Genomic DNA, 17,971 nt, shown 5'->3' on the forward strand with positions numbered 1-17,971 from the left:
TATGCAGCAGCATCTAAAATGTAATGTTCTGAAGGGGGTGGGTAACTTCATGAGCTGATAATTATGATACAGCTGCCACTCAGGAAGGTTATCATACCAAAATATAATCTACAGCAGTGTATGTTAAATAAATAAAAAATAATAACACACCTAATGGAATACTGTAATCCAAGTCTGTATAAACCCACGTAGTATTTTAAAATGACAAAAATATATTAAGTTATTTAGCAGGATAAAAACTTAATAACTTATTATATAATTATTCAACATTTAATCATACTACTACTCCGACAGGTTGTTAAAGGAAAAATGTTAAAAATGTTGGCGCTCATATTAAAAGAGACATTTTTCAGAAATTATTTTATGTCCTTGCAATTATTTTCTGTGCGTATTTTATACATTGGTGACACAAAATGAAGGTGAGAAAGACAAAGTCATATGTATACAGGGTAAACCAAAGAGAAATGTATCACAAAAACATAATTAATGTCCATTTTTTCAATTAAAGATTTGTAACGAATCACTTTACTCTTTTGGTGCCAGTACATATGGGTCGGGGGGCCCGGCTAGACACAAGTATTTATTTATTTCAATGTAAAGCACTTTGAATTACCTTGTGTTGAATTGTGCTATATAAATAAATTTGCCTTGCCTTGCCTTGCCTATTTATTTATTTCAGATCCCCATTAGTTGCTGCCTCAGCAGCAACTATTCTTCCTGGGGTCCAACAGTACAAATATACATTTCTAAAAAACGTTTACAGTACAATATAAAATGTTAGTTAAACAGAATAAAACAAAGTAGATAACAAGTACAAAGAACAACAACTAAAAAGAAAAACAAGACAAAAAACAAAAACTAATAAAAACTAAAGATAATAAGAAGCAGAAAACAATGAAAAAAAAGAAAATGAATTTTCCTAAATGAAAAAAACGAAAATGAAAAAAACAAATAACAACCAAAAACAGATAGATTAAAGATAAATCCAAGTACAATTAAAGATAAATAAGTGCATACTAAATGAGGCAAATACAAACAACAAAAAAACGGCTAAAACAAGGGGGCTCCAAGGAAAAAAGGTTGGGAACCACTGATCTACAGACATAGATATTTAAAAAAAAAATCATAAGCAAGTTTTGTCACCTTGAGTGGTACTGACAAGTGAAATTTTGGGCTCTGGCCCCTGGACTAAACAAATAGTGTTGTGATGTCTCTCTATTTACTTTTAAGTTTGAAATGAGGAGGCCACGCCCCCTGGCAGGTGACCCTGATGAACAGGTGAAACAGTATCACAATCTGGTGCAAAGCGGTGCCCTGTTAACGCTGTGATGCCCATTGTTCCTTGTTTCCAGTCAAATCTGACCCCAGAGCAGTTTCACCCAGGAACCCAACTCCTCAGATCCACCTGACTCTGTTTGTACCAAACCAGTTTGACGCCTCCGCCCCGGGAAGGGGAAGTGAAGGACTGAGCTGGAGACAAAGTCGTCCCTATAGTTGACCTGGCGCTTTTTTTAGACACGGTGGTAAGCTTGTTTCTCTGTGTTGTTGCTTTATTGTTGTGAAACATTCCTCTGGTTCACAGCGTCCATTTAAGCCTGGATTATGGTTCCGCGTAATATCGACGCAGAGCCTATGCCGTAGGGTACGCGGCGACGCGCCCGTACGGTGTGCGTCGCCGCGTATCCTACGGCGTAGGCTCTGCGTTGGTGTAACGCGGAACCATAAATCAGCGTTAAGCTGCCCGGCGAACGCACCCAGAACGGGCTGCGTCGGCGTGTGACGTCAGCACACACCAAACTGCGTTAGAGTTTCCGTCAACTTTGATATAATCCCTTTTTTACGACTTTTATTACAGCAGAACGTGTCGGAATAACTTGATAGTTGTTGGGTAGGGGAATGTTTCAATTCGGCATACACTGTTTTAACACACGTTGCTATAAAGTAACTTTTCAAGTCAATTTCCGACGGGTTGTTTTTAAAGTAACAAGCGGGAGTTGACGCTTTAAATGGCCGAATATTCAAGTGGAGTTTGGTCCTAATGTAGGTCAATGGAAAAAAGTGTCTGCTACTTTAATCAGGTGTGTGTGTGTGTGTGTGTGTGTGTGTGTGTGTGTGTGTGTGTGTGTGTGTGTGTGTGTGTGTGTGTGTGTGTGTGTGTGTGTGTGTGTGTGTGTGTGTGTGTGTGTGTGTGTGTGTGTGTCAGTCCCAGCACCGTGTTACAGTATGAACATGTTCAAAAGAGATAAAAACCCACCAGCCCCGACTCCAGTCCTTCCACCTAGACCCAGTAAGGAGGTAAGAAAATACTGGATTATTTTCTTTTCAATTCCCACATGTCTCCGTGTCATGAACTGATGCCTTGATCCATCATCAGGAGCTGGACAACCCCTCCAGACACAGCCCGGCCGGTGGGGATGCAGGAACGACTCCAGCCTCACTGGTGACTGTTCAGATTTGTAAACATAAACAAAGCCATGAGCACAATCCTGTGTCACAACTCTCCTTATCTCTTATAGGAAAATGAGATCACAAATGAGCCGAACGCAAGGACCAAGGTGAAAAATCACACACGTGTCGTATCATTCAACCTGGATTTGCAAGTCAAATGTCTTTTTCAGAAGCTCATGCCTGTTTTTACTTTCCTAAACGCCAGAGGACTGGGGTGATGGGAGTTGTGCAGAAGGTCAACCCGTTCAAATCTACCCCAAAGGTAAAAAAAAAAAAGAAGCTGCATTATTTATTTTATTTTTATTTATTTATTTGCACAATGACAACAGTAAAGTTTTTTTTTTTATCATACAAGGACAAATAATTTGTGCAGGAGAGGAAAAGAAAAGAGGAAAAAAATCCTCCCCCTCAATACAAAATCACCAAAACAAATCAATCAATAGAAAAAGAATAGAAAGCAAAAGAAAAGGTAAAAGAAACAAAAAAAAAATACAATAAACACCCAAACAAAAATATCTATGAAATGGCAATTTCATTTCAGTACGAATAGCCTGTTAATTTTGTCTATATAAAAGATACCCCACCAAGCTGGTCCTAAACATTTTTAAGGATGACGCTAACTTAAGAGATCTATCTAAACAGTTCCAGAGTTGAGGGCCATGGAATTTGATAAAGGATTGGTGACTGCAGGTACGACAAAGAGGTAAATGAACGTTCTTCCCTCCTCTAACTGAATAAGAATGAATATCTGATGATAACAGAAAACAATTATGAAAAGTGCCTGGAATGTCTTGTTTGAAATGAATGAACTTAAACATAAACAGGCATGTTTGAAACTTATTAATAGAAACAATTGATAATAATTTAAATTTGCTAAATAAGGGTGCAGAAAGTGCTTGATGAGAAGAAAATGAAATCATTCTCAAGAATCTTTTCTGAATTAGAAATAATTGGTTGAGGTACGAAGAATAAGAAGCGCCCCAAACAATGTTGCAATACGTCAAGTATGAATAAATTAGACTATAATATCATGAGACAGGACTGATTAACTAAGAAAGAAACTCTTCTAATAATACCATAGGATTTCATAATTTGTTTTGCACACATACTCAATATGTTTTCCCCAGGACAATCTTTCATCCACTAGTACACCAAGAAATTTTACACATGAAACTTGTTGGATTTCAATATTATTAATTTGGAGCGTTAAATCCTGCTCAGGAAAAAATTTGTTTTTGTTTCTAAAAAGAATATAATTTGATTTATTTATATTCAAGGAAAGCTTGTTCGTCAGAAACCATCTTGAGGCGTATTCCAACATGGTATTGGCATTTCTTAATAAACATTCAAAATTAGAATGCGACATGACAAAGTTGGTATCGTCCGCAAATAAAATGGGCAGAGAGGACTCAGACATTACAGCAAAATCATTAATAAAAATTAGAAACAGAAGGGGCATTCATGAAATGATTAACTTCTATTAATATTCATCCCTTTACAGGCCTTCTGACACGTATATTCCCTCTTTTCAGGCGGCATCTTCTATGGTCAGCAAAGCTCCTTCCTCTGAGTCACTGGAGCAGGCAGCAGACTCCACCCAGGTGAGATCACAGGTGTTTAAAAAAACTGAGTCCCGATGAAAATATTGGCTTCTGTTACATATTTTTAGACAGATGCTCTCTTTCTAAGGTTTCTACTTATTAAAACATATTTAAAATCCTCTGATTGCTCTTAGTGTCAGGCTGATCAAAAACGATAACCTTCCTCACTGTGCCATTATTTCATTTACAAAAAAGCATCAAAGGGAAATTCTGATCATTCAGAAGCTTGTTTTCCTTTATACAGTTTTGTGGAGTTTAAGCTGATGTGTGGGAAAGGAGTTGGGTTGGGATTTTTAATTGGTATACCAGCCACCAGATAACCAGCTGCCTGTTAACGGCACTTATGTACTCCAGGAGAAGCAAGTCATTCACCGAACTGCTTCGGACCATGTTCATTACAGCCACAGGCGTAGCTAAAGACAGTAAACAAAGCTCCTCTCTGCGCGGTCCTCCTTAGGGGGCAGCAACTGCTGCGATACACCAGTGAAAGCAGTCGTAAGTTCTGGACAGCAGCTACAGGAATGCGTTGGCTCATGTATTAGCTGTGTGAATTAGCTCTTTGTTGTGATGTCAGATGACGCCACCTTTGGGAAGTGGTTAAACTAATGGCATTTTTCCACTAGTACCTACTCAGCTCGGCTCGACTCAACTCGGCCTGGTTTCTTTTCCATAACAATTCAGCACCTGGAGCAGAAGTAGGAGAGTTGGAGCGAAGCTGCTGTGACGTATTTGATTTGATTAGACAACAACACTAAAGATGTAGAACATGGAGGAGATGATATATCTGCTGCTGGGTCTGTGGCTTGTGTTCGATATCAAGTTAAATGAGAGTGAGAGAAGCTTCAAGCGGCAACGCTTTTTAATTTTTTTTTAGTTTGTCTCGGTGCTGCTGAAAAGTCCGTCGGTAGCCGTGAGCAGCTATGAAGTGACAGAGCTCCTGGTAGATCTTGTGATTCCTTATCGACCGTCTAGATCCCTTTTTAATTCTCTCCTCAGCCACCAGGTTTATGAACATCTGCACCTCAGAGCTGAATCACCAAACAGACTTTTGCGCTGCCATTGCCTGTTGAATAAAATGAACAAGAAGCTCTGTCAGAGTTGGTGGCGTGTAGTGTGATGACGTCAGATACAGCCCGACTCAGCCGCTTAGAACCTAGGAAGAATAGATACAGAAAAAGTATCTACTCGGCACGTTAGACCCCTAGTGGGAAAGCACCATAAGATCGACAAATGCTTCTTTTAAGTTAAGTTGCCATGCAGGGCCAAGAAAACTCTACAGCAAGACCACCTGCATGTCAATCAGGGACATGGGATCAAGGGGTTCTTTAGGCATCTTCAGTACAGCCAAAAACATTTCTAGAAAAAGGGGCAAAGCATGAAGGTAGATAAATTGGAGGCCTGGATTAATTAAGTTTAAAATTGGGTTACGAAGATGCAGCGTTTGAATGAGCTTTGAGCTTCCTGTCCTGAGGTGGGGTTACAGGAAGCTCTTCTTCAGCTATGGCACTCCTGCAAGGCTTTAGGAACTGTCCAACACTCAGCGTTTTGGGATACGAGGGTCCGACCCGCTCGCCTCCCAACTATATCACACATTCCGACATACTGATGTGCTGATCTAGTGTGCACTGTGTTACTATTTGTTTCAGAACCCTGGGATGCTGAAAGGGGTCATGAGGAAAGTGAACCCGTTCAAGTCTAGCTCGCAGGTAGCTTTAAGTTTGGTCTAAACGCTCCGTTGGTCAAGGCTGCTCTGTGTCAGACTCGGCTTGTTTTCTCGCTCAGATGACTGAAGCGTCATCGTCGGAGTCCCTGGAGCAGGACAGGGGTTCAGACGCCCGTCAGGTAGGCAGCAGAAGTTCTCAGTAACCAGCACTTCTGTGTTTCAGCTCATTGACGGTTGAAGAGAGTAATGTTTTGTGTCTTGTCTCCTGTACATGCTTGCACCCTCATTAAACAACTGTTTTATTTAAACAATGAGTATAACTTTTATTTATTTTCACACAATTCCCTGTATGCAGTTGTGAATTTTGTGAGTGATTTGTGGTAATGTTTCAGAACCCCGGCATGTTGAAGGGAGTCATGCAGAAAGTGAACCCATTTAAGTCTTCTGGACAGGTGCTGACTTCTGTCATACATGTCTTTGAATAAATAATCACGTTTATATCAAACATGGCAGCTTGTTCTAGTCTAGAGCAGTGGTTCCCCTGGGGGGACGCCAGAGATCTCTGGGGGGGGCGCAAAACGTTGTCTGCTTTGAAATTATGCAGTTGTAAAAATTATATTTGTGAATGAGTCATTCATAAGACATTGTTGGAATAATTTATGAATGTCTTGAATATTTTTTGTTTTTTATACACTGGTGACACAAACAGGAAATTATTTCATTCCTTATTATTATTATATCATTACTCAACATTTAATCTACTCCAACAGGTTGTTAAAGGAAAAATGTTAAAAATTTTGGTCTCATATTAAAGACATTTTTCACAAATATTTTTATGTCCTTTTATGTTCTTTTGTGCGTATTTTATACATTGGAAACATTGGAGAAAAACAAAGTTGTATGTATACAGAGTAAACCAAAGAGAAATGTATCAAAAAAACATAATTAATGTTCATTTTTTTCAATTAAAGACTATTTTGGTGCTAGTACGTACGGGTCGGGGGCCCGGCTGGTCTTAGACACAAGTAGGGGGGGAACAAGGAAAAAAGGTTGGGAACCACTGGTCTAGAGTATAGTGATGTATAAACAATAGACTTCAGATTTAATCATTTCAGACTTTTTTTTTCTTCAAAATGTATTTATTATTTTATTTCTTTCTGTTTTTTAAGGAATCAAAAAAGGATCTCGTAGACGATTCTGCAAATCCTCAACAGTCGAAGGAACTCCAGGACAAACAGGTGTCCTGCTACCTGTCCTGCATAATCACTCACTTACCACCTGCTTGGTTGTGACTTAATAAATGTTACTGTGTTTTTATTATGTAGAATCCAGGAGTGATGGCGAGCATGATGCAGAAAGTCAACCCGTTCAAATCTTCCCAGTCAAAGGTACAGTGTGAAGTTGTTGGGGGGGATGCAGGACTTCTTCCTGGAGACTGTTGTTTGCACACAAAGGGAGACCCTAATTTTAAAAAGCTCAATTTCTCTTTCTGTCTCTCTATTCATCTTTCAGGACGTTCAATTTCGACACAATGAACTCTCCGCCAGCAGTGGAAGTTTGGCCGATAACAACAACGAGCCAGAGAAACAGGCGCCGGTATGTTACCAAGAATACACACTTAAACAAATGAAACATTTTGGACATTGAGCTCATATGGGAGCCTATTGTAATTTAATCCTGATTCAAGCTAAAGGTTTCCAATTGTAATGAAAGAGGAATGCTTTTAAATAGAGAACCAGAGAACATTTTAGGTGTTGTTCTTAATCTCACCACAAGATGGCGACAAAGCATACATTTTCATAGAATAAGTGCTTTGACGCTTTTTTTTTTTCTGTCTGCACATTTGTTTTATCGTAGAACCCCGGAGTGTTCAAAGGGATGATGCAGAAAGTGAACCCCTTTAAGTCTCTCACACAGGTATCAAGGAGATTAAAATCCTCAGTCTTGCGTTTCCTTAAGAAAACCAGGGGTTTACTAAGGTTACTAATGGAAGCAACTGTGGTGTGATGCAGGTGGCAGCTGATGCGTGCGAGACCGACTCTGCGGTTCCCTCCAACCGGATTGGGGTAAATTGACACTGCAACTAGTGGAGATGTTTGAAGAAATGTTTTATTGCAGTCATGAAGCTTCTTCTTTCCCTGGTTCATCAGCTCATGTTGAATTCCTGGCGTCTTGCACATCGGTTTTAGCATTTGCTGTATTTACGTAACACGCCAATTACTTAAAAAGTAAATTTAGCTGTTACACAACTTGGTATTTTTCTCTTTTAGTCTGTAGTTGACTAAACAGGATCCAGTGGCTCTGTGTTTAAAGTCTGCTCTCCATTTTTCTTTCTCATCAGGATGAACGAGCTCTTCACAGTGAGAATTCCACCAGCTCCGAGAGCTTGGATGACAGTGAAATAGAGCGACATGTAAGATCTGAAAGTGGCTAATGACTTAAATGAATCAACATTTATTTGCCCTGAATCCCAGAGGGGGGTATTTTGTTCTGGTGTTTCAGAACATTAGGATTTGTTCTGAGATTGTTCTGAGATGCTTTTGTCCATTTTTAGTGCAGCATCTGTTAATGTGGGATCAACTTAAGTATATCACCAACATAGACTGAATCTTTTTTTAGTGGCTTGTCTAGTCATTACTTTCCCTTCAGTATAAAAGAAACTATTGTGCTCAGGTGTAACTAAGTCATGTGGACCAAGAACAATGCTGAGCATGTGACGTAGAAGAGGCACATGATATGTTTTTACTGGAAACAGTCATTCGGTTTCCGTCATCGGTTATTACCAAACGCCTGAAGGAAAGGTGTGTGTGAGAGGGGGATGAATGAAATCAAAGAGTTTGATATCCAAATAATTAATAAATATATTATTATACATTAGGGCTGGGCGATATATCGAGATTTTAATATATATCGATATATTTTCAAACACGATATGGTACCAGACAATATCGTTTATATTGATTTAAAATTTTTTTTTTTTTTTTTTTTTTTTTTTTTTTTAATGATTTTGATATAGCTTATTTTGTGACAAATTGACTTGAATGTTTTATTTGAGATTTGCACAAATGTTTTGTTATTTGCACAACTGTCAACCTCAGTGGAAAAGTCTGCCTGTTACTGTCTACATTGTATTAATTGCAGTGTATTTTAATTTAATTGTTATGAAGGAAAGGGATATTTATTTTATTTTATTCAAGAAGCATTTTTATTCTATATATGCAGGCAGTTTATTTTTATTTCATTTGTTTTATACATTTTGATATTGTGCAGACCTCTGTTAACAAAGGAACCTGTGTGACATTTGGCACGAGGCTTTGTATTAAAACTGACTGTTTTTTTAAGGGTTTGCCTCAGAAAAAAATGAAGCTAACAGAGATGCTATGCTATAATGCTTTGGGGGAAACCCCAATTAAGGCACAGAAAAAATATCGAGATATATATCGAGTATCGCCATTCAGCTAGAAAATATCGAGATATGACTTTTGGTCCATATCGCCCAGCCCTATTATACATAATAAATGAAACATAATAAATGTTTCAGCAGCTTAATTTTTTTTTTTTTTCACTACGCTCTCCCTCCAGTCTATTTGGTACACAGATGCCGACACCAGCAGTGACGTGAAAACCCACCCACCACAGGCTCCAAAGAGAACAGGGGTCCGTGAAACAGATCTGTCACTTTACATTCAGTTTGTATGCAGGTTACTCTTTTTAAAAGGTTAAATCATGGTTGAAGGTTCTGAGTTTTTGTGTGTCTTTGTCTCGTCAGACGTTCATATTAAAGAGGATTCTTCCCAGTGCATTATTTCGTTCGGAAACAAAGGTAAAACCAACACACGTGGTTCTATCGTTCACTGAAGTGATAGTCTTTTATTTTGGATGTGTGGAACATTAGTAAAAGCATCATCTGAAACCAGGTGAAGTCCAGCGGAGACTCCCCTGCAGAGTGTGGTCTGACAGCTGACCCCAGGTCTGTTACCAGATCCCCAGGTGTGTAAATCTGAATTTCTCTCCGTCTCTGCAGGATTCTGCAAATGCAACCTCCGACACTCCGGCACCCCCTCAGGTTGGCACTATAAGCAGGTTCAAGGGCAGTGCACTTTTGAACTCCAGCGTTGTGTATGATTGTCACACCCATCCTTCCACGCAACTTCATCTGGTATTCAGACAACGTTGTCTACAGTTTGCAATGTTGATGAGAATAAACCGAAAGGGAAAATATGTGGCTCCTTTGTTTGTAAGGCAGCTCTTGAGTTTCTGGTTGGTGGAGTAGCTTCCTGTTAAAGAGACGTATCTGCACCTTCGCCTTGAGGGTAGAAAAGTTGTCGTACGGACAAACCAGATTAGAGACAAGGTTCATATTCCACGCTCTGTGGCAGCAACTTTCATTTACCCGAGTGACCTCGAGCTCTGTAGGAGCAAGACATGTGACTCCGCTGTAAGAAGCTGGAAAAACCGGCTTGGTACTTCGAACAGAACGTCTTTGTCCCAGGTTTGGACATTTCTGCAGGTCATGTTGCTACCACGTCCCTTTCCTGCAGCGGCGTTAGCGTCAAAATTCACTCGATGGATTTTGACATCATTAAGCAAGAGGCCAGGTGAATTAGTCACATTCACACTCGGATGAGTGCAGAGGGATGATTATGTGCTTCAGGAATTGCGGGGAGAAGTGGTAACATGCATCCGGGACCAAAAAAGAGGTGTGTGGGGAACGTGAAACCCGTGGTACCTGAATGATGGGTCGCCGTGCAGCTGCACTATCTAGATCTGTCAAAACTTACCCCAGGCCTTTAATGGTATCTACATGCATACCTCCGAGTTCAACCTGTGGGTTTCTCTAAAGCCATGGCTCAATCTAATACACATTTAGTTCAATTTTATTTATATAGCATCTATTACAACAGAAGTTGTCTCCAGGATCTTTCCAGAGACCCAGAACATAAACCCCCGAGCAATTATTACATAAACAATGGCAGGTAAAAACTCCCCTAGTGGAAGAAAAACCTTAAGCCAAACAGTGGCAGGAAAAACTCCCCTTAAGGAGGGAAGAAACCTGGATCATAAGGGGGGACCCTTCTGCTGAAGACCAACCGGGTTGAGCAAAAACAGAGAGAACAGACAGGGAGAATGAAGAACAGAGAAAGGAGAGACAGACATACTGGCTAACTGGTGCAGTACAGGGATGACTGTAGACAGCAGACACTGAGGTGGTCAGAGGGGGGGCAGGCCAGATAATCAGCTCCTGAAGCTCTGCAAACATGCACAGAAGAGAAAACTACAAGAACAATGGACAACAATGATGTCTATGAGATACCTAGGGTTGCCACCCGTCCCGTAAAATACGGAATTGTCCTTTTATTTGAGATAAAAATGTTGCGTCCCGTATTGAACTAATACGGGACACGATTTGTACCGTATTTTCATTAACTTTTACACCATATTCTAGTTGAATTATTGAAATAAATTAACCTTTACACCAAATTCTAGTTGAATTATTGAAATAAATTAACTTTTACACCATATTCTAGTTGAATTATTGAAATAAGTTAACTTTTACACCATATTCTAGTTGAATTATTGAAATAAATTAACTTTTACACCATATTCTTCACCTGTAGGCTATATTATACATCTTGGCTGATGTGGACATACATAGCATAGGAGGATATTTCAGTTGCTAGTATGGTTGTCTGTCTGTACAGTCATGCAAGTTCAATGCTATTAAAGCACTTTAAACTTTAAATCAAAGCATTTAGTTTTTTCATATAAAATAAACACATTTGTATTCAGTTTATACGTTTTGGGGCTTTTTTTTGGCTCCTGCGCTGCTGAAATCAGGGCGTCCCTTATTTCTATTTCTGAAAGGTGGCAACCCTAGAGATACCTGTAATAAATAAATAAGAGAGGGTGATAATGTGTGAATTACAGAAGCTCTGTGGGTTGGTATTCTGTTGCGTGTTAACGCTGCTTGACTTCTGTGTCTGACTAGGCGGTGGTTGAAGTGGAGACGCTGCAACTGGCTGACGTCCCGGTCCCCAGTGAGGGGACACTGGACCCTCTCGAAGTACGTTCGTCTCATTGTTTTTTTTCCCCCCAGAACCCATTATTAACGATGCATGCTCGTCTACGCAAATGTCTCTGCACATTCAAATAGTTTGTTTTATAGGATGAAGAAGGGCTTCTGGCCTGGTGGGGAACTGTCGAGGGTATGTTGGGTTTCTCACTAATCCTCTTCGTTGCAGCTGCAGCGTGACGTTATTACTCACCTTGTGTTTGTGTGATAGGATGGGACGAGTGGAACGAGGCAAACAAGGAGGATGAAGCTGAAGAGTACGTAGTAACGTTTACTGGAGTTAAATTCACTTGTAGAGACCCAGCCACGTTTTTTAGGCAAGGCAAGTTTATTTGTATTGCACAATTCAACACAAGGTAATTGAAAGTGCTTTACATCAACATTAAAAGCAGCAAGACAGAAATAAACAGTAAATAACAAATAAAATGATAAGAAAAGAGGTAAAATAATAAAAAGCACAAGTTGTTAAGAGGTAAGGGCAGTAGAGTACAGCAAGTAAGTATTTAATTTAAGAGTACGCTTGAGTAAACAGTAATGTTTTTAACCCTGATTTAAAGGATCTACAGTTGGAGCAGACCTCAGGTTTACAGGAAGTTTGTTCCACCGGTGAGGAGCAGAATAACTGAACGCTGCCTCACCTTGCTTGGTTCTGGTTCTGGAACCACAACAAACCAGATCCAGATGAACCTCAGGGGTCTGGGAGCTTCATAGGAACTAACAGATCCAGCATGTGTTTTGGTCCAAGACCATTCAGTGCTTTATAGACCAGCAGGTCCAGTTTCCTGGTATTTTTTAAGACTATTGTTCAATGGCTCTGTATTAACTCCACTGATTCTTGTTCTGTTGCCAGAGTGGTTGAAGAAGCTGCAGACCGCGTCTTCATGGCGGCTCGTCTCTTCGTCCGCTTCTTCAACCAGCGCGGCGCCTCCCTGCAGCAGCGCATCCTGGAGCTCCTCGGTCTGGCCGACGCCGCAGACAACTTCCACAAGAAGACGGTGACGGCCAGCGTGGGCGGCGGGGTGGCCAGCGTCGCCGGGTCCATCACCACCATCACCGGGCTCATCCTGGCACCTTTCACAGCGGGAACGTCGCTCATCGTCACGGCGGTGGGCATCGGCATCGCCACAGCCGGCGGCGTGACGTCGGCCTCGGCCAACATCACAGACACGGTCCATTCAAAGACGGACCGCACAAAGGTGGAGAAGATGATCCAAGACTACCAGGAGGAGATCATGGATATCAAAGACTGCCTGGAGTTTCTGCAGGTGAGAATATGCTGGTGTGGATTGTAACTCGCCATGTCTCGGTAATGCTAAGAGCTCTAGCTGAAGGTGGGTTCATGGAAATACTTGACCTCATCCAAAAGACCTCTTCAGTAGGCCTGGGGATCGATTCAAATGTCAAGAATCGATTCGATTCCGATTCTTAAGATTCAGAAGCGATTATCAACATTTGATTCGTTTCGATTCCGATATTGATTTGGGTTAGTGTTATTAAAACTGTTTTTTGAGCTGTTGCATGAATTATATGACTGTAGTTATGCAAAATATTACTACTAGTATTATATTGAGATTCAACAGCAAGTATTGCAGAATATCCCAGAATGCTGACATAACTGCTTTCAGAAACATCATGTGGATCAGAATTATCAAACAGATCCAGGGAGGAAACAGAGACGTATGAAATTACTTTTATTTTTTCCCACATTCCGTTTTTATTTGTTCCATTTTCGGTCTATTTTGGTTTTTAATTTTTGAGAAGCATTTGGTTTTTAGCATTTTTTGCAAATGTAACCCCAAAACAGTATATAAAGTAATGAAATATAGACAATTTATGCAATTCTAACCTAACACTTTAATGTTTTCATACCTTTAAACCTTTAAAACAGTTATTCTCGTGTCCAACAAAACATTCCTTTTTTGGGGATAAACAAAAAAATAACCTAAAGTTGTAATGTAATGATGAAAAAAAGAAATACATAAATAAATAAAAGAAAATATAAAAAATCCCGCCCCAAAAAAATCGATCTTTAGACATATGAATCGATTTTTAGGAATTAATATGAGAATCGATTTAGAATTGGGAAATCGATTTTTTTCAACACAGGCCTACTCTTCAGTTTGGACCGCCTGGACAGTCTCCAGCGAGTAACTTCAATTCAATTGTATTTATATAGTGTAAATTACAACAGAAGTTGTCTCTAGGCAGCTTTCCAGATAGCCAGAACATGACTCATTGGATTTGACATGTGAAAGTCCAGTTTCTGTCATTTTAATCATATTTGTTTGTGCAATACTTGACTGATAAACGCACCCCACCAACAGATTTCGGTTAACGCAAAGATAAATGATTACAGTGGCCCCTATGCAAAGAAGTGAGGCTTCTCGTCAGTGCAGCTTCATCGGGATCGGAGCTTAAATGGCACGACGATACTAAAATGGGATGCAACTGAGTTGACTTATGAGGTAATGGTGAATCGTCACTGTGATGATCAGCGGCTCAAGGGAGCAGTGGGAATAAGGATTCATACGCAGCAGGAATCTGCTAAAACATTCCACTGGTAGCGCAGATGCTGAAAGGTGGGAAAGTAAAGTTTAATCTGACAAGGAATTGTCAGACGATGAATATTTGTCTTTTGAAATGTTTTTTGACAGTTGATGATGGCGTGATAAGATAAACCAGAGGGTGCTGAAATGTAAAACCCTCTTACCTTGTCTCACCTCCAGCCCCTTTCAGCTCTTCTTCACCGTACAGAGAGGTGAAGCCAGGAGTCGGTGGCCAGAGGCGCCTGGCTTATCTCTGAGCACCAGCAGTTAAAATGGGATGGGGGGGGGGGTTAGCCTGGCTCAGTCTTGCAACGCTTGGCTTTGGCTTGATAGTGGGAACGCAGTACATGGCCTTTTATATAAAACCGGTGACTGTAGTTCATCAGTCTAGAACAGGGGTCGGCAACCCAAAATGTTGAAAGAGCCATATTGGACCAAAAACACAAAAAAACAAATATGTCTGGAGCCGCAAAAAATGAAAAGTCTTGTATAAGCCTTAGAATGAAGGCAAATGGCGAAAGGCGGAATGTTGAGAAAAAAGTCGAAATGTTGAGAAAAAAGTCGAAATGTCGAGAAAAAAGTCGAAATGTCGGGATTTATGTTGAAGTTCAATCTTGAGAAAAAAAGTCAAAATGTTGAGAAAAAAGTCGAAATGTCGAGAAAAAAGTCGAAATTTCGAGATTAATGTTGAAATACAATCTTGAGAAAAAAAGTCAAAATGTTGAGAAAAAAGTCGAAATGTCGAAATGTCGAGAAAAAAGTCGAAATGTCGAGAAAAAAGTCAAAATTTCGAGATTAATGTTGAAATACAATCTTGAGAAAAAAAGTCAAAATGTTGAGAAAAAAGTCGAAATGTCGAGAAAAAAGTCGAAATGTCGAGAAAAAAGTCAAAATTTCGAGATTAATGTTGAAATACAATCTTGAGAAAAAAGTCAAAATGTTGAGAAAAAAGTCAAAATTTCGAGATCAAAAAGGAAAAGAAGGAAAAAAGAAAAAAAGAAAAAAAAGAATAAAAGGAAAAAAAGGTCAAACATTTTTGAAAAACCTCCAGGAGCCACTAGGGCGGCGCTAAAGAGCCGCATGCGGCTCTAGAGCCGAGGGTTGCCGACCCCTGGTCTAGAACAGTGACTCTTCATGTCTTTTTGAACAACTGTTGAGTCAAACGCAGAAGGGGGGGCGCGTTTGCCTGGTAGAGCATATGAGCAATGGATGCGCTGCATGCGCACGTGCGCTATCTAGAGGTGGAAGAGAGAAACGAGACCTCTAATCTGACCACACAGTGATTGACAGTCGAGATCGGACCAATCAGAGGGCTGCGTGGGCAGACAGGCTCCTGCAGAGCTACTTAGGGGGAGATTTCAACTTTCGTCCAAAAGACATCACAAATCAGGAGCAAGAGGAAGAAAAAAAAGCCAAACACGAGGAAACTCGTGCTTCACTTGAAAGTGGAGATGTTGAAATAAAACTTTGTAGCACAAACACCTGAGCTGCCAATCATCAGACAGGAATCTCTGTCTCCATCTCCATCTGGACTGGAGGATTAGTTTTTTCCAGCGGCCCTGATGAACATTTATTGAACGTCTTGTTAACGCCATCTGCATTCACCTCTGTGGAAAAAGAAGTGGTAACAAGACCCGTTGGTCGTATAAAAGCTGTAGATTTTAGCCAATATATAACATATTGGCTATAGTTTAATATCAATTCATGTTGTTAAGAACTGTTCGACCTCATTGATGACTTTGCATCCAGAAAATAGAGAAGTGTGCACGTGTAAAAGGCACGTGTGCATGTTTGGTTCTGGTTTCAGACCTGCTGGACCTGCTTTCAGTTGTTTGTGGGGGGTTGAGGTGATGGAAGTAACTTCCTGTTGATGAGTAATTGATGGCTGTTTATGACTCAGATTTGTGTATTTATTTCAGTTTTTAGTTTATTTAATATTGTTTAAATTTATTTTAGGTTGATTTTTTTTTTTTTTTTTTTTTTTTTTTTTTTTATTATTTCAGGTTGAATTTTATTTTATTTGACTCATACAGTCAGACTATTGTATCTATACATACAGTACATTTGTTGTTATTGATAAAGTTTGTCAAGTTAAATGGTTTTTTGTTATACCATCATTTTATACCTAGGATAACAAATATAATTTCACTTAGGGCCCCAATTCGGTCAGGTACATCCCTGAGTCAAAGTTCCCTGACTTTTATCCGAATGCCAGCTGTGTTCCTCTTGCACTCGTCATCCTCAAACATTGCACAACAGTCGTATACCGTCTGTAGGCCGTTGGCTGTCATAAAAAGCCCTTTTCTTTTTTCTCACCTTTCAACGTCTGTTTGGCAGGCAGGGATGCAGACTCTGGAGGACTGGAACTTTGAGCAGTACGCCGAGAGCATCTCCAAGAAGCACCTGAATCAGAACGTCAAGCATGTGGTGAAGGAGGGCGGCCGAGCCGGCAAGGCTTTGGTCGTAAACGCGGAGAGTCTGATCGGCACCATCCAGGTCCTGAACGTGGCCGGCGGCGCCGCTAAAGCCGCACAGGTGATGAGCGTCACCACCGGGGTCATGTCGGGCCTCTTCCTGGCCCTCGACGTGTTTTTCCTGGCCAAGGATTCCATGGAGCTGAGGAAAGGAGCCAAGACGGAGTTCGCTACCAAGATCCGAGAGGTGTGCAAGGACCTGCAGGACGGACTGCTGGAGCTGAACAGCATCAAGGAGGAGTTGCAGAAGACGATGGATGGAATAGAGGTGGAGGTGGAGGAGGAAGAGGAGGATGAGGAGCTGCTGAAGTCTGATCTGAAGAAGCTGAAGCTTGAAGAGTGAGAACAGGTTTAAAACCTCTGTTAAAGTGCCACTTAGCTGCTTCTAGTACTTTTATTTCTGTTAACGCACAGATGGAATATTTTATAAAGTAGATATTTTAAAGTAATTTATTTCAGTGTAATAAACAAAGTTGCCATATTATATCTGTCTTTTAATATGAAGGACATTTTCCTTTTCTCTGCAATAAAAGTAGTTTCCTACTTATTTGTCTGCCTTTTTTTTTTTATCCCTTAATTGTCTGTTTGTTTGAAACATAATACACTGCGAGGAGGAGCGGAAACACTTGATCGCCTGCCACAGGCATGATCAGCAGGTGCACAAGACATGTGTTTTAAAGGAGGAGAAATGTTTTTTTTTTTTTTTTTCTTTTTTTTTTTTTTTTTCTACCTTGTCTGCACACATATTAATGATTGATACCATGACGGTAGAAACCAAAAGTGTATATATATGTGCATTATTACTATATTTAATATATATACGCACACATATGCGTACACATACATAAATATACACATACAAACCCAGTGTTTTTTTTTTTTTTTGGGGGGGGGGGGGGTGACGACATCCACTGCCAATCCAGGAAGCAGGAACACACGGAGACACACGTCAAGCACTGGAAATCTGCAACAAAAAAACACAAACAAAACACGAAACCGGCACGGAGCCAACCAAAACAATAACAGCAACGACCTAAATCTTAAGATCTGATTGCAGTCTGAGCTAAGCTATCGCTACCGCTACCTAAACCCAAAAACTAGAGAGCCAGCATGCAGGTGAACAAGCCAGTGTGTATGTCTATGTGTGTGTGTGTGTATGTATGTAT

The 17,971-nt window shown here is 40.2% G+C and overlaps 1 protein-coding gene across 2 annotated transcripts; it reads left to right on the forward strand.

Annotated features, from left to right (window-relative positions):
* The first annotated feature begins 1,293 nt into the window (after nt 1-1,293).
* apold1b (apolipoprotein L domain containing 1b) lies at nt 1,294-17,326 on the forward strand. 2 transcript variants are annotated; one of them, XM_061709586.1, is made up of 23 exons: nt 1,294-1,523; nt 2,204-2,295; nt 2,375-2,440; nt 2,517-2,555; nt 2,654-2,710; nt 3,981-4,049; nt 5,696-5,755; nt 5,832-5,891; nt 6,105-6,164; nt 6,882-6,950; nt 7,038-7,100; nt 7,225-7,308; nt 7,570-7,629; nt 7,725-7,778; nt 8,054-8,125; nt 9,295-9,369; nt 9,482-9,535; nt 9,737-9,778; nt 11,702-11,776; nt 11,879-11,918; nt 11,997-12,042; nt 12,636-13,050; nt 16,669-17,326. In XM_061709586.1, exons 2-23 carry the CDS (start codon nt 2,224-2,226, stop codon nt 17,146-17,148), a joined length of 2,112 nt encoding a protein of 703 aa, XP_061565570.1. In that variant the 5' UTR covers nt 1,294-1,523; nt 2,204-2,223; the 3' UTR covers nt 17,149-17,326. The 2 variants fall into 2 exon arrangements, with proteins under 2 accessions (XP_061565570.1, XP_061565571.1); XM_061709587.1 differs by having other exon boundaries at nt 2,210-2,295.
* The last annotated feature ends 645 nt before the right edge of the window (nt 17,327-17,971 follow it).

The sequence above is a fragment of the Cololabis saira genome, chromosome 20, assembly GCF_033807715.1.
Source record: "Cololabis saira isolate AMF1-May2022 chromosome 20, fColSai1.1, whole genome shotgun sequence".
Taxonomy (NCBI): domain Eukaryota; kingdom Metazoa; phylum Chordata; class Actinopteri; order Beloniformes; family Belonidae; genus Cololabis; species Cololabis saira.

Bases quoted from the DNA above. Each gene is read 5' to 3' on its own strand.
- apold1b (XM_061709586.1), top strand. From the start codon at position 2,224: ATGAACATGTTCAAAAGAGATAAAAACCCACCAGCCCCGACTCCAGTC. The intron at 2,441-2,516 runs GTGACTGTTCAG...TATCTCTTATAG, and splicing joins GAACGACTCCAGCCTCACTG to GAAAATGAGATCACAAATGA. The intron at 2,711-3,980 runs GTAAAAAAAAAA...CCCTCTTTTCAG, and splicing joins CGTTCAAATCTACCCCAAAG to GCGGCATCTTCTATGGTCAG.